At 42.1% G+C, this 14,135-nt stretch overlaps 1 protein-coding gene across 3 annotated transcripts in view; it reads right to left on the bottom strand.

The window, feature by feature from the left end:
* Window positions 1-5,641: 5,641 nt before the first annotated feature.
* The window catches only part of LOC308062903 (excitatory amino acid transporter 5-like), a 24,380-nt gene continuing 15,886 nt past the window's right edge, over window positions 5,642-14,135 (bottom strand). For all 3 annotated transcript variants that reach the window (XM_080385142.1, XM_080385143.1, XM_080385141.1), the window contains one exon: window positions 5,642-14,085. In XM_080385142.1, coding sequence (XP_080241268.1) covers window positions 13,948-14,085 — 138 coding nt within the window. In that variant the 3' untranslated portion in view covers window positions 5,642-13,947. The remainder of the gene's footprint in view (window positions 14,086-14,135) is intronic.

Here is a 14,135-nt window from a genome sequence, read left to right as displayed (position 1 = left end):
GATCCATCTTTTTAGGGTGGAAGGGGACATCAGCATCCCCACAGCGGTGTGTGTCCGCACATCTTTTTTCCTTCCCTTTGGCCGGTTGTGTTTTTTCCTACATCTGTATCATGGTAGCGTGAAAACCGCTGAAAATGCAAACATACACGAGCCAGTAAAGCAGGATAAATTTCTCACTGCAGTGAATACTAGTCGGGCACTTTGTGGTCACTTATGTTTGTCCAGATGACCAAGAGGTGTCAGTATGGAGAGGACACCTCTATTTTTGTAGGGGCATTGAATGTTATAGTAATGTTGTTTATACAAAGCAATTAAGAATCTTAAAAAAAAAAACCAACAACTTTGGCATAGTTACATTTATAGAAAGAATGGTCAGCACTTAAAAATCACTTAAAAGGTGATCCACCGCTTTGAATGCTAAGTTTTGGAAACGAATAGTCCCTAAGGTCCTTAAACATTTATTATAACTTTATGTTACTTTAATGTTCTGGGTAAGGTCAATAAAGTAGAGATTCTTCAAATATTTCAGGTGAGATTTTTTTCAGTGTCTTCTAAACTGTATGAACTAAAGTTCTTCTTTGGATAGTTTATAGTTACATATGTGCTTTTTTAAAAAAACAAAACAAAGAAACTCGGACAATGTCCCCGCATTTACTTTTTTTAGCCAAATAAACAGGTCTTATAATAAACTGTTTATTGAAAGTAGGTCCTCTGATATATCTACCTGCCAAACATTAGGGTTTGTGGGAGGTTTTTTAACATACAGCTTTTTGTGAACTACTGATGGTAATCTCATGGTTCAATCACAACAGTCAAATGCAGAGCTATTTGTCCTAATGCTACCTCTATCATAAGGTTACCATATTTTTGACTTCCACAATGAGGAAATTTGTCCTTTGTAACGCTGTCAGTGAAGCACCTTATTGTTAACATTTCTACTTTATAGGCTCCTAAGAATAGCTTCAGAGCGAAGGGACCAAATTCACATTTAGCATAAGAAAACACAGCTCCCTTTGAGCTCCCACCGCGGGGCTGCACTTGTCTTTTGATTTTGGTTGGTTTGTTTGTTGTTGTTTTTTTTTGTTTGTTTGGTTTGGTTGGTTTGTTTGTTTTTCAAGAACTGAATTTGTCCCCCTAGGTACTTTAATCTCTCTGTTTGGAAGCAGAAGAGCCTGTCTGTGTGGTAGGCAAGTTCCTCTAACGTAGCTCTGCACTTCTCAATGTTGGATGCTCAGCACAATAGAACTGATAAATACGAAGGCCAAAAGGCTAGCGCTTCTTTTCTGTGTTTATTATACCATATTGGTTTTCTACTTACGAATTTAAAAAATGCGGAGTTCCTAAGAAGGGTCATAGTTCCCTCTCTCTTGCTTGTAAGAGGTGGTACTCGCGTATTGTGTGACTTCTCCATGACGCAGCCGGCGGAATTGAAAACTGCAGTTAATTTCTAAAAGTGTCCACTCTTAGGTTAATCAGGTACAGCATCATTTTTGTGATTGCTTTTTTTGTAGTGGTCTTACGTAGTAAAACTAAACAAAACTTTTTAAGTGTTGCTTTTTCCTTCTGCATGACTTAAAAACCAGTTGAAGCCTTTATGATCTCTAAAGCAAAACACAACACCCAGTGAGTGGATTTGACTTTTAAATCATTGTTTTCTTCAGTCTTGCTGCGGTTATTTGTTATATATCACACTTGGTCAAACATTTATAAAGGTTGAACTAGAAATATTTTTCTGTTGAGTGGAATTTTCAGCACTTAAATTTTTTTTGTTGTTGTTGAAATGATGGAAAATCAGTAATAGTAGAACTGCCACCTGAAACCTTGAAAAATTGCTACAGTGTTCACATTTTAGAATCTTTATTCTCATAGTGTTGTTCCTTATTTTTAAACATTTTTGAGCAACTTTTTGGTGGTACAGCAGAACTTTTTCACTTGGTCATTGAGAAGAAAATTACTTGAGACTTTTGAAACATAAGTTGGGATAAACCTTTATTTGACCAGTAATTTTGAATAATACTGTACTTCTAGTCTTTTTATTGATTTAATTTCCCTTAACTTATGTAATCTTTTGTTTATAAGTTAATCTGTTTGTGGGACAGAAGGTTTTATCAATTGTTTTCCATACTGTACAGTATATGGTTAAACATTTTGTATATTTAGTGTGTTTTTAAGTTATTGATTTGTTTTATATCAAATAATTTATTTTTCAGGTACCATTTTCATTTAAACTTTGTTTTTACATGGGTTTATTTTAAATAAAGTATGACACTGCTTTCCAAATGTCTAAAACGAAGTTGAATCCCATTGTGTTATTTTAAGACTACTTCTGTAAATTAACTTATTTTAAAAATAACTGCAAAACTGTACCAAGTTCATACTTTGGTTGTGCTTCATTTCAAGTGCTTGGAAATTTTCTGCAATGATTTTTAAGCAATTTAAAAAATTGGAATTTTCATATTGAAACAGTTCAAAGATTTGTTGAATGAAGCAGCAGCTTTGTAGAATCCTGTGGATGGAATTATGAGCATTGCTTTCTATATGGTATTTTCGAAATTAAATGAAGCAACACCTAGATATTTTACACTAGTGTTAATACTTAAATGAAATTATCTGTCAGTAGTGCAAAGGAGTTTTGTACTTTTGTCACATGTTCATTACTGTTTTTGTTGAGTACTTGTTTGGAACATACTCATAATGTTTTTAAATGATCCATGGTGAAAGGTGATGTACTTCAAAATAGAACTAGGCTTTTACTTAATTGTCATATTTTGTCTTTTTTTTTTTTCCTGCAGGAATTGGATTATTATTGTGCAATTTGGAATTTGGTATTTTTTTCAGAAGAATCTGGACTGTGTTCATGAGTAGTTACTCCACTAAAGATTTTGTTACTTGTAGCCTTATTAGAAAGGTGGAATTAAAAGAAGGCGCATGATTTCCTTTTTATTTTTCAGGAAAAAAATGTTGTTCTCTCTGTCTTACGGTGTTCGTCCTGATTAAACCAAAAAGCAAGCCCAGCTACACTATTACTCAGAAATGTCTGTTGAAGACAGCTCTTGGGAAGAAGAAATCCATCGGTCTTCAGGTCAGGCAGGGTGCGCTGGTTCCTTTAGGAGGAACCTTCATCTGATGCAGGATAAGGCATCCTGATGTTGTGGCCACAGGGGAGGTTGTGCAAAGTCACCTTTTTAAGAAAGGCTGAGGAAAAGCCATGTCCTCTCAGCTGGAAAGAACCCGTACGCTGCTGTCGGCTTGGAACACTCTGTATTCAAGTCTTAGTCCCTTTTTTCACCCACGCAAATTTTCAAACTTTTGATCAATTGAAATTGGCTCCTCCTGAGTTTCAGCAGCTGCCTTGCTGTGTTCTTCAGTCACAGAAATGATCGGTCTCTTTTCAGAGCTGGGCTAATTATCATACCTTTGAGGCATTGGTTCTGATTTTTCCCTTAATGACTTACCTGTGAAAAGGGATGTAAAATAAGAAAAAAGTAGTCTCTTGTATATGATAACATGGAATGGATGGCGATGCTCTTTTTTCAAAAGGAAACCAAAAGATTTAGTGCAGACCTGTTAACCCCCACTTGGAGTTTCTGGTTTTTTGCAGAATTCCCAATAAACTCCTGGCTTTAGACTCTTCCCTCACTTGCTCTGTTGTGGGGACTGTTGGGGTGTCACCCCCTTCATTTCCAGAATACTAGGGTAGAAAAAAAATAAGGGGGGGGAGGGGGTGGGGGGAAGGTGTTAAATTGTGCTGATTTCCATCTTACTGGTACATCAGCAAGCAAGGCACAGGAAAAGACACAAAGACAGGATGACATTTTTTTTCTATCTCCAATCTTTAAAAAGCAACATGGAAAAATATTAATATTGGGAATGTCCTCCTGGGTCGCATTAATGTAAAAAAAACCCAATGAGGGTTTTGTCTCCAGCAGTGGCAGCAAGAGCAGCTATTTAAGGAAAGGACGTTAAGCCTGGCCACCATCCCCTCTTCATTCCCCTCGTGCTTCCCCAGCACACACAGCAGTTGGATGTCAGAGGGGCCCTGCCTGTTCCCCTCATACCTCTTCCCCTTTTGCTTCTTGGTTTTTGAATCTACTTTACTTTTCCTTACACTGTCTTCTGCTTTCATCACTTGCTGACAGCAGGAGACTGGAAGAAAAAGTGGAACGTTTGGGGTAACTTTTTTACGTGTGTGTGTTACCCGTGTGCAGTTGAATGAAGGTGAATAAATAGCAGCGTTCCACTCTTCGCGCTGTGACATGTTTTCTTTGTTTATTTCCTTTTAAAGGATTTATGGATAGAAGCAGTGAACTTAGCAAAATGGGAAATCTGAATCTAGTTTGTCAGAACATAAGATCTGTGTTTTAATTGTGACAAATTTTGTTGCAGAAACAAAATATTTGCCAATAGATTTTTTTTTTTTTTTTTTTTGGCCAGAAGTTATTTGTTTGAATTGTGAGCATAGGACATACAGCTTTAAATGTTGAACTTTTCAAAATGGATTGACCTCTCTGCAGAGCTGTAGCTGGAGCACTTACTCTCAAGAATATGTCCTCAAACTAGAAATTACAAGGAAATTCACTGAGTTTAATAAAAATTAGTTTGGGGCTTCCTGTGTAGGTATCAGTGGACCTCTAAATCTTACTTTAACTGAAATTGTGTTTGAATGTGTTGGAACAGATTCCGCCCCCGAGTGCATGCTGCAGCCAGCGTAGCATTCAGCCCGTGTGTGCTACAAAGAAAGATGATAAAGGAGAGAGCAAAGCAGCAACGGGCTTAGGAGCACTGTTGAGTCAGCATAAACGGTGCTGAGCTGCTTCCTTCTCGTAGACTTCGGTAGGCTCCAGCTCAGGGATCAGGGAAGGAGCGTGCGCTCGCGCTTGTGGGATTTCCAGGCTGCATTGCAGCCTGTGTGCAGCCATGGTAAGTAAGCGTGCGTGCTTCTCTAGAGTCATGGTACGAACAGTTATGGTCTCGATCTAACCAGACTTCCAAAATTTGGGATGAAACATTTTTGTGACCATACATCCTACTTCACCTTTCTGTCCCAGATGGTTCCTGCTGCTTTGCATCTTCCGAGAGATGCAGTACACGTACACGTATATCCCTGTGCGTGCATGTGTGTATGACAACGTATGTAGACCCTATTTATAGATACTTTGTTTAGAATCCATGTGTCTATCTGTTAATTGTCTGTATTAGCATTGTGTGTCTGCTGTGTTGCACATATATGCTATTCCACATGCCTACACAGTATGGAAGTAATTAATACAAAGATGGATATCCTTAAAAATCCAAGTTTTGTATAAAACTTTATAAGGTATTGTTAAAAACAGTACAGTAATATGATGAGCAAGCTATGGAAGTTTAAGAAAATTAATCTCCAGCTGGATGAAAATTTAACATCCAAATTTTTATCAAGTTTCTCTTGAAATAACTCTAGAAAATGGCCACATCTATATATTATATCTTAATATTTCTCAGCAGTGGTCCTGAAATGCACAATATCACTGCTTTTCAGGGAGCACCTCCCATTCACTTCTCCCTGTGACACAAAATGCCATCACTTCTTTGGCAGTCGGTGACTTGTGAAATAATTTTCCTTTTGGTTTAAGCCACCTTTACTACTTCCCCCCCCCCCCCCCCCCCTTTCTGTTTTGACCATATTTCATGGGCCTTAATATTTTAATCCTTTCTTACTGCAGGAGTGGAGGAAGGAAGACAATTCAGCTTCGAGAAGGACTGTGATTCTAGTGAAATGGCAGTGACTGACGGCGTATGCCATGGCACACGGCTTGGTTGCCTGGGGTGCATCCCCAGGCCCTGCTCCCTCCACCCCTATCACTGGATTCCAGGACAGATATCCTGGCTGCTTGTGCTAGCTTAGGTAAAACACACGGAAGCCTTGCCCAAGTGTCTTAAGTGCTTCTTTTCTGCAACAAGGCAAAGTTAAGGTTTGAGCTGCAACACATTTTGATGTCTTTGTCTCGGTCAGTCACTCAGCTAGCTCGTAAGGATTTGCACCGGTTGTTTTATTACAGCGTCTCCAGTGCTGTGATAGTTCCTAGGGAGCGTTCTGCCCGTCCTTACTTGCGTTCTGTGTTATTTACACGCAGTAATTCTCAAAGGCAGTGCAAGAGATGCAGGGCGAGGTGGAGTCTTGTTCTGAACTTCTGTGCTTTCCCCTTGGTCTGGGTGTACAGCATGCTCAGCTGGGCATGTTGGAGCCTCGCGTGCTGTTGGACTGCCGGTGGCCTTGAGGGAGGAATGTTTGCCCTGAATTTGGCCTCTCCACATTCATAAAAAAAAAAAAAAAAAAAAAGTACTGACCTTACAGAAGAACAGCTCTAATATCCACTGCATGGAATCTGATTTCCCAAGATACACTCTGGGTTTGGGTAAGGGAATAATGCAAGCTGGTCATATCCAGGAAAGAACAAAAAGGGAAAAGGACAAGGTTGGGGGGGTGTTTGTTGAATTAGTGAGATTAAGCAGCCTGACGTAATTTGTGAAACAGCTTTGCAGAGAGTAACTCAGTGACGGTCTCGTAGCTGCTGGGTGTTAAATGCAGCGGACGGAGGGTGTCTGTGTAGGAGCATTAGCAGCAGCGCTCCGTGTCGGTGTGGGGCAGCGAGCTGTTCCAGTGGGAAATCCAAGTCATTTCACTTGTTTGCTCAGTGGGGCAAGTGGGCGGTGTCTAAATTGTAAGTAAACATTTCATTGTCCAGATCAAAGGAGGAAAAGATCTGTGTTGCCCTAACGAGAATGAGGATGACAGGGTTTTGCTCAGAAGCATCTGGCTTTTGTAGTAGATGTGCTAGAATGGGATCGTCTTGCCTGCTGCTGCAGCTGCTGCTGCTGGAGCTGTGCCGTCAGCTGGGCTTCTTGTTGGAGCTAGCTGAACGAGAAATTCCTTCCAGTGGCCACACTTCCATACTGTTGGCACTCATATCTGTGCAAAAGCTTAATAGATTATGAAGATGATGCAATACAGCTTCAGAAATGTTTTTGTTGTGAGAGAATTTTAGATACCGAAGTCCTAAAAACAAAACAAAACAAAAACCCAATAATAATAATTCTACGCTATTGTAGATGTAAGTGAGACTCCAAAGGTGAATTCTGGATATCGCTTTAGGTCATGGTGTAGCTATAAATGCTCTCAATTTCCAGCATCTTACACCAGCCCTCCACGATCATCTGATTTGTACTGGTAAAACTGTTGGTAGGATTTACTTAAACTGGCAGCACGGGAGGGGGGAAGCTCAGAGTGGCCAGTTAGTGATTTCTCTCACTTCCAAACAGGCTGGAGCAGGAGAGAAGCTGCTTGGATGTCTCGCTCCCAGGCGCGGTGTGCGAAGGGCTCACGTGGGAACAGGTAGAAGGGCTCAAGCCTTTTGCTGTGCTGGTAGTTTTCAACGGAGCCGTCCTGCTTTTCTCATTCTGACAACAAACCGGTTGAGTGGTTTGGTGGATTTCTAGCTGGGGACTGGAAGCGAGTGTGACATGTAAGTGGAGGCTATAGCGAAATGAATCATGCACACAGAGAAACCTGTTGAACAGGCAAAATTTTCAACTTCGAACAGCTTAACACCTCTCTGGAGTAAAGTTAGTGATGGCATCGCAGTGGTAACAGGCACAGTTTGCTGTCCAGAGCCAGCCAGGGGGTTGAGGTGCTCATCACCGAATTAATGTCCTTGTCAGAATTGCCTCTGTAAGACTGGCTTGGAGCAGCGTGTTCCTGATTGAGTTGCAGATGAAAACCAGAGGCTGTCCCTTGGGTGGGGGGCGCAGGGGCTCGTGTAGCTGATGGAGCACCTTGCTGTGGGTGCTGCCAGGGAGCGTCGGGCATTCATCCAGCCCCTGTGGCCAGAGACCTGCTGAGCCGAGGCAGTTCTGTCTGTCCATGACTCCTCGTAGCTGTGTCAGCAGAGGCACCTAAGCCTGAATTCTTCATTACAAAACAGGGTGTCATTACGAGACCGGTTTTCTTTGTTGGGGCACCAGGGTGCCGGTGTGTCTTGTCCCCAGCCGCAGCCTCGTTCAGAGGAGCTGGAATTGTGTGGATGCAGGGGCAGCGGTGGATGTCCTCGGTGGGTTGGAAGGCAGCTGCAGTCCTCCTCAGGCTTTCCAATTTGTTGTTGGGTTGGTTTTTTTCCATTCTTCTTCCTGAACGTGGTTTTTTTATTGCTATTTGAGTACTTTGAAGTCCGATGGCTATCACAGTTACTCTCTTTGTCTGATGATGGTGAGTGGTAGTTGTATATCCAGCTGTCAGGGCATTCCAGACACCTTTCTGTTGGTGCTTTTCTTAAAATAAAAACATTTTCTACAGGGCTGTAAAGTCTACGCTGTTCAAATTCCTCACTGAGCTGCACCTTGTTACACTAGCAAGAATGTATAGAAACTCTCAGAAAATTCACAACGTCAAACAGGCGTGAGCTTTGTTCTTCAGATTGCACTACTACTTAAAGAAATGGTCAGACTTTTACATATCTTTGTAAAATAAGGCTGCTGCTGTGTACTTTGCTTCCATTTTCATTAGACCCCTTTCTCAGCTTCCAGAAGTTGATGCTGTAGTTTGGAAGGCCAGGACTGTAGAGCCTAAGATTTAAGGGGGGTGGGGTAGGTGTCAACATTTTTATTACAAACAGAACCCATGCAAATGAAGAAATAATCAAAGTTAGGAACATACCGCTTGTAAATTAGGGAAGGTAGAACTTACTAGCTTGCGTAACTGAAATGCTGAGCCCTTGCATTGTGCATTTTGAGTATTCTACGTGTTCATAGACTGGTTTTGTTATTTTGGTTTGCCTTTTACTTTGCATCACTCTTAATTCCATTCTAGAGAACTTTGGTTCAGTAAGGAGCTTAATACGCTTAAGTCAGTGACACCTAAGAGCTGCAAGCAAAGGGATAATGAAAGCATATACCTTGTTTTTTATTCTGGGGTTAGAGTACAGGACAGTAGTTTTCGTTTTACACCAGTGAATTTGAATAGTAAAGCAATGATGCTAGGCTCTTTCCATCTTAATTTTTACTTTTTCCACCAGGGTCTCCTTATGTAGCATAAGACAAGCTACTCGATTCTTCTGATTTTACTCCTCTTCTGACCCATTAGGTACCATCATCTGATTTTTTTTTTTAATCCCTATCTTTCAGAGTACGTGTGTGGGTTAATCGTTACAGTTTCTTTTAGCGCTTTGAACTTAATATTTTAGTTGCATAATGTTTGGTCATTAGAATAACAACAGTTATCCAGGTTATCCCTGTCTGCTAAGCCAGTGTATCCAACACTAAATAGCTACTCGTACACACCCTGTTCCCAGCCCAGGTCTAGAGGCACGGGGAGCAACTGCATCTTGTGTTTTCTCCAGTAACATAATTTTTACTAGCTGTCTCCCCAGATGGAGAGCAGCACATTGCAGCCCGGTTGTGTTGGTCTTGCTAGTGCACTTGATATTCCTTGTGGGGATGTGCTAAAGAAAAATAGTCAGGAGCCCAGAGCTCTTGCTTGTGTATTGGGAGGTGAGAAAAAAAATCTTGGGAGGGTACCTCTTCTGGTGGGACTCAGGGAAGAGCTGTGTGTTTGGATGCACTGAGGATGGGATGGGGAAAGGAGGAGGGGATTTAGTTGGTTTGTGTCTGCCTGTTTACAGGGTTCTTGTGTGTTTCTCTGGTTGTTTTATATATTTTTATATATATATTTATATATGGGGGGGGGTGTGTGTGTGTGCACACCTTTCTCTGTACATCTGGTCTGGTGCTGTAGAGAGGCAAGAACTGGCAGACTGAAAATACCCCAGTACAGCGAGGAGCTTGTGGTGTTCAACCTTGAGCAGCATGACTCAGCTGGTTATTTCTGTTGCCTGATGCCTAGCTGTGTCACAACTGTGAGACTTAATTTGGCTCCTGCTTACTGAGCTGCTGCTTTTGCTAGATCATAAGGGGAAAGGGAGGTTTTGCGATCGCAGATTTGGAAAGTGAAATTATGCAGGTCCCTAGGTGAACCAAGTGTCTTACCTGTTCTCTGCATGTATTTTTTGTACCTGGTTGAAAAAGCAAGGGTGTTGAATGAGTACAAAGAGATGTCTGCTTTTATAAATCTAGTTATGCACAAGTGAGTAGTTGTTACTTGCAGAGGATATGTACAAATGTTTTATTTCCTGCTGAAGAGTTCACGTATTGGAAATGAAAATTGGTGCTCAGGTTGCAAGAAAACACAATCTTGAAGATCAGGTAATAACTGAATAATAGATGACTGGATGCAGGCATCCTCTCGGGAAGAATCACCGATATATAAGCAGCAGAAACTAACAATTAAAGGTCAGGATTGGCGTTCTGTTGGCATGAGGAGGAGAATGATGAGGAATTTAGCCTGCCTGCAGCTGTGAGATCAGCAGCGGATGTCTGCTGGGCTGTAAGTGCAAAGAGCATTCGTTCTGCCTGTCTCCAACAATCGCAGCCTATCGAAGCAAATAACTGTTGGAGGGTTTGGCGTTTGGAGGACGGACAAAAAGACAGCAAAATGGAGTTAAGATGTGGAAAGACAGTATACTGAAGGTGGGGGTTGTGTTACTGCTGTTATTAATACTTTAGCACGAGAGTGTGGTTTAAGGTGATGCTTTGCAGATGATTGAAGACTTCAGGAGTATTGAAAGGGAAGCAAGGAGAATGGCCAGATACCCATTTTGTTGTGGTTCCGCTCAAGGAAGGACAGTGAGTAGAAGATCTCTGAGGTGAGATGGCCAGGTAAGTGAAGCAGCGAGTTTTGGATTGGGTGTAATGTTTCAACCCTGTCATTCTTTCCTCTCTGTGTCAAGCTATGGTTTGGGTAGTCCGTGTCTCAAAATCAAAGCCAAAATCTGGTCTTACAGAGTTTGAAGGCTCAGCATTCTAAAAATAAATACCTCTGCTCAGACATGTATTTTAGAGTGGGATTCATCCTCTCGACTCAAGCAATTAAAAATCTTGGCGCCCAGTCCAAGCCCATCAGTAAGAGACTTCAGAAGACAATTCAACTGCCGCTAAAATGTATGAGATTTACTGCTGGTGGAGGTGCCTGTCTCTCACTGCTGACCACAGGGGACTTCACTTGTGTATGTTAAATGAGACGCATAACTTCTAGAAAACGAAGGTAAGTGTACATTGCACGCCTGGCGCCAGGACATCTGCGCTTGCACAAGACTAGCTGACTCCTGACACGGATTTTGGAGCATCTCACCCAGGGATGTTACGGCATCCTTCCCGTGCTGAACACCTGGGCGGTTTGCACATGGAGAATGTCAAAACACGGTGAGATGCAACACGGTACAGAATTGCCCAGACTTGTTAAGAGCCAAGCTAATGAGTCCGTCAGACACCTCTGCGCTGTGTTCGGCGCTTAGCTGAGGAGTAATGCGCTCTGCTGGGTGCTCTGCACGGTGGTGGTGTGTCTCGACAGGAATCCTGAGTGCCCAGCAAAGCTGCAGATGCGTTTGAACGCTAGATAAAGAATTTCTGAAGTAGAGCCGAACGTTTGTTGTGAACGGGTTGCAAATGATGCTGTGAACGCGGGCATTCCCGTGCCGTGTCTTATTTTGCTGTCGTCCCACTGCAACTTCAGTAGGATCTACTGCGTTGGGTAGTGGTGGGGAGGAAGCACCTGCCTGCAGTAAGGGCTGAAACGGTTTATTCTAGAATGTTTTAGCATCACAGCAGACAAAATGAGAAGTTCCTTAAGGAAATAAGTACGTACAGTGAATCGTAAGAGAAGAGGCAATGACAGACAACTCCCAGCACACATTCAGTAGGGAGCCATTTAGTGTAGGTTACATACTGCTAATTTAAAAAAAAAAAAAAGGTGGTTAAGCCATATATATCACTTAGAGCTGCTTTGGAAGTCTGACTTTACAGAGGAACCTGGTGTTTTAATAGATTTAAATAAAGACTTTGAAAACTTCTTGTGGAATGGAATTTTCAAAAAGTTATTCTAGAAAACTTGCACGGAGTAATTTTGCCACAGATAGTATTTTAAATTAAAAATTGGGAGGTTTGGGCCTTTTTTCACATGTTGTTTTGATTTTATTTTGCCACGTGCTACAATACAGTTATTTTGTTCTTTTTTTTCAGTTTCAATAAAACACAAACTGAGGTACTTTTTTAATCTGAAAGAAAGGAAGGTAGCAGTGCGCTCTACTGACTATATAGCTCTTCAGATGTTGCTGTGCTACACTGTGCTATGGTTTATACATCCTAAAAAAGATGTACAAATCGTATTAAAGTGAAAATCCCTGATCAAAACTTAGCACTTCTAGAAATTCAGATATGTAAAAATAATTCGTGCTCTGGAAGACATCTCGTAGCACAGAAAAGAACACGTTCTTGAAGATCAAGGCAACTTAAAACCTGGACTGTAGAAACACACTGGTGTCTCCTGCGGGAAGCAAACCCTCGGGCTCAGGGGTCAGTTTGCTGCAAATTCATTTAAGTTTAGTGTTTATGCGGAGCCACATCCTCAAGTTCCACCAAAACCACTGGGGAAATGTCATTCCCTCATCAAAGCTCGTATGGCCAGACAGGTGGGTTTTCTGCCAGGCTTTGGGAGGTACTGTGATAAACCCCATCATAAACCATTGGGGCGGGAGGGATGAGCTGGGATGCTGCAGGGAGCTTGTCTCTTAAAATGCGGTTGGTCATATTTCTTTTTTGCAATATCATAACTGCACCTGTTGAAGAATAGTTGGATGCTGATGGTTAAGAAGGTATCAAAAAACCCAGGAGGGAAGGATAAGAAAGGCCAAAGTTAGCAGCGGTACCTGCCGCTTACCTTGGCCGTGATTCTGATTTTTTGAAGGCTTTTGGAAGTGAATGGAAGACTACTCGTTTTTGTGGAAAAGCTGGTTTATGATATTTAACAACTTCTGCTTTTCATTTGGCAAAAGTGGAATTACCTTTTCTTCTGAGTTAGAAGATATTTTAAAACCTCCGGCTCCAGCATGAAAGGATCATGCACAGGAAATTTTTTTCTTTATGTGCAATTGGAGAGTAGTTAAATGATGTTAGTGGGAGTTTAAGCTGCTTCCACGAGTCCTAATGCTGCGGCAGTAAAGACAAAGCAGGAGGGACAAAAGGGATGAGATGGCATTTTGAGAGAGAAATTAATCCAGTGACATGAATTGTTGGGACAAAAGGCTTTTGTGGAGAAAGCTGCCCTGGGAAGCCTGGGTTTTTAAGGCTGTAATTGGAATTTTAACTTGGGGACAGATCCTTAGCTGGGGAAAATCTCCACTGTTGCAATTAGGCCAGGTCAGTTAGTTTCAGTGTAATCAGAGGGCCAGTAAAAACCCGCGTGCAGCTGGTCCTTCCACCCCTGCGGGTACAGTGGCTCTCGCTGTCTGCGCTGGGAGCCGAAGACTTGGACCAGCTGTACCGGCTTTGTGGAACGGCTGGAAAAGCCAGTTCTGTCCAACCTGAACTTTGAGCTCTAGAGAAAACGTCGCTTAATCTTAGTTTTTAGATGAGAACCTAGTAATAACAAAAAAAGTAAGTATCTTCTTTTTTAAAATCTCTATAATAAAGAAAGTGGAACCTTACAGAGTGCAGCCTGGCCAGCAGATAGGGGCTGCTGACCTAAGGTGTCAGATTTTGTCCCATCTCTACCACTTTCTCATCTCGTCCAGTTTTCCAGTACCTGCTCAGCTCCCTAACCTTTGAGAAGAACGGAGCTTGAAGAAACGTGAGGCATAAAGCCCTCAGCTCCCTGCCAGGGCAGCTGGGTCCTCGGCTGCGGGGAGGAGCTGGTCCCTTCCCCCTGCACACAGGGGCTCCTCGGGGGCGTCCTGGCACGTCCCACAGTCTGCAAAGGATGGAGAGGGGTTTTCCATTCTTTATGCCAAGTAAGGCCTTTATCTTGCAGAGCAATGTCAGCGTTTAGCACCAAGATCCCATTCCCGGGAGCAGGACTGGTGTGACCTACACCTGACAGATGTTGTACTGAGCTCCTGTCTGATCAAACAAACTTTCTTCGATCATTTCGATCACATTGTCTTTGGGATGCAGATGGGAGCTCTCTGCCGAAGGAAACTTGTCCGTCTTGTTTACTGTATCCTGCTGCAAAAAGAAAAAAGTAGTTTTAATTTCTTAAGCGAGCCTGTGCGGGG

Source organism: Falco punctatus, assembly GCF_963210335.1.
Source record: "Falco punctatus genome assembly, chromosome: 4".
Classification (NCBI taxonomy): domain Eukaryota; kingdom Metazoa; phylum Chordata; class Aves; order Falconiformes; family Falconidae; genus Falco; species Falco punctatus.
Note: the sequence above shows the minus strand (reverse complement) of the source record. Positions and strands in the feature narration are given on the sequence as shown.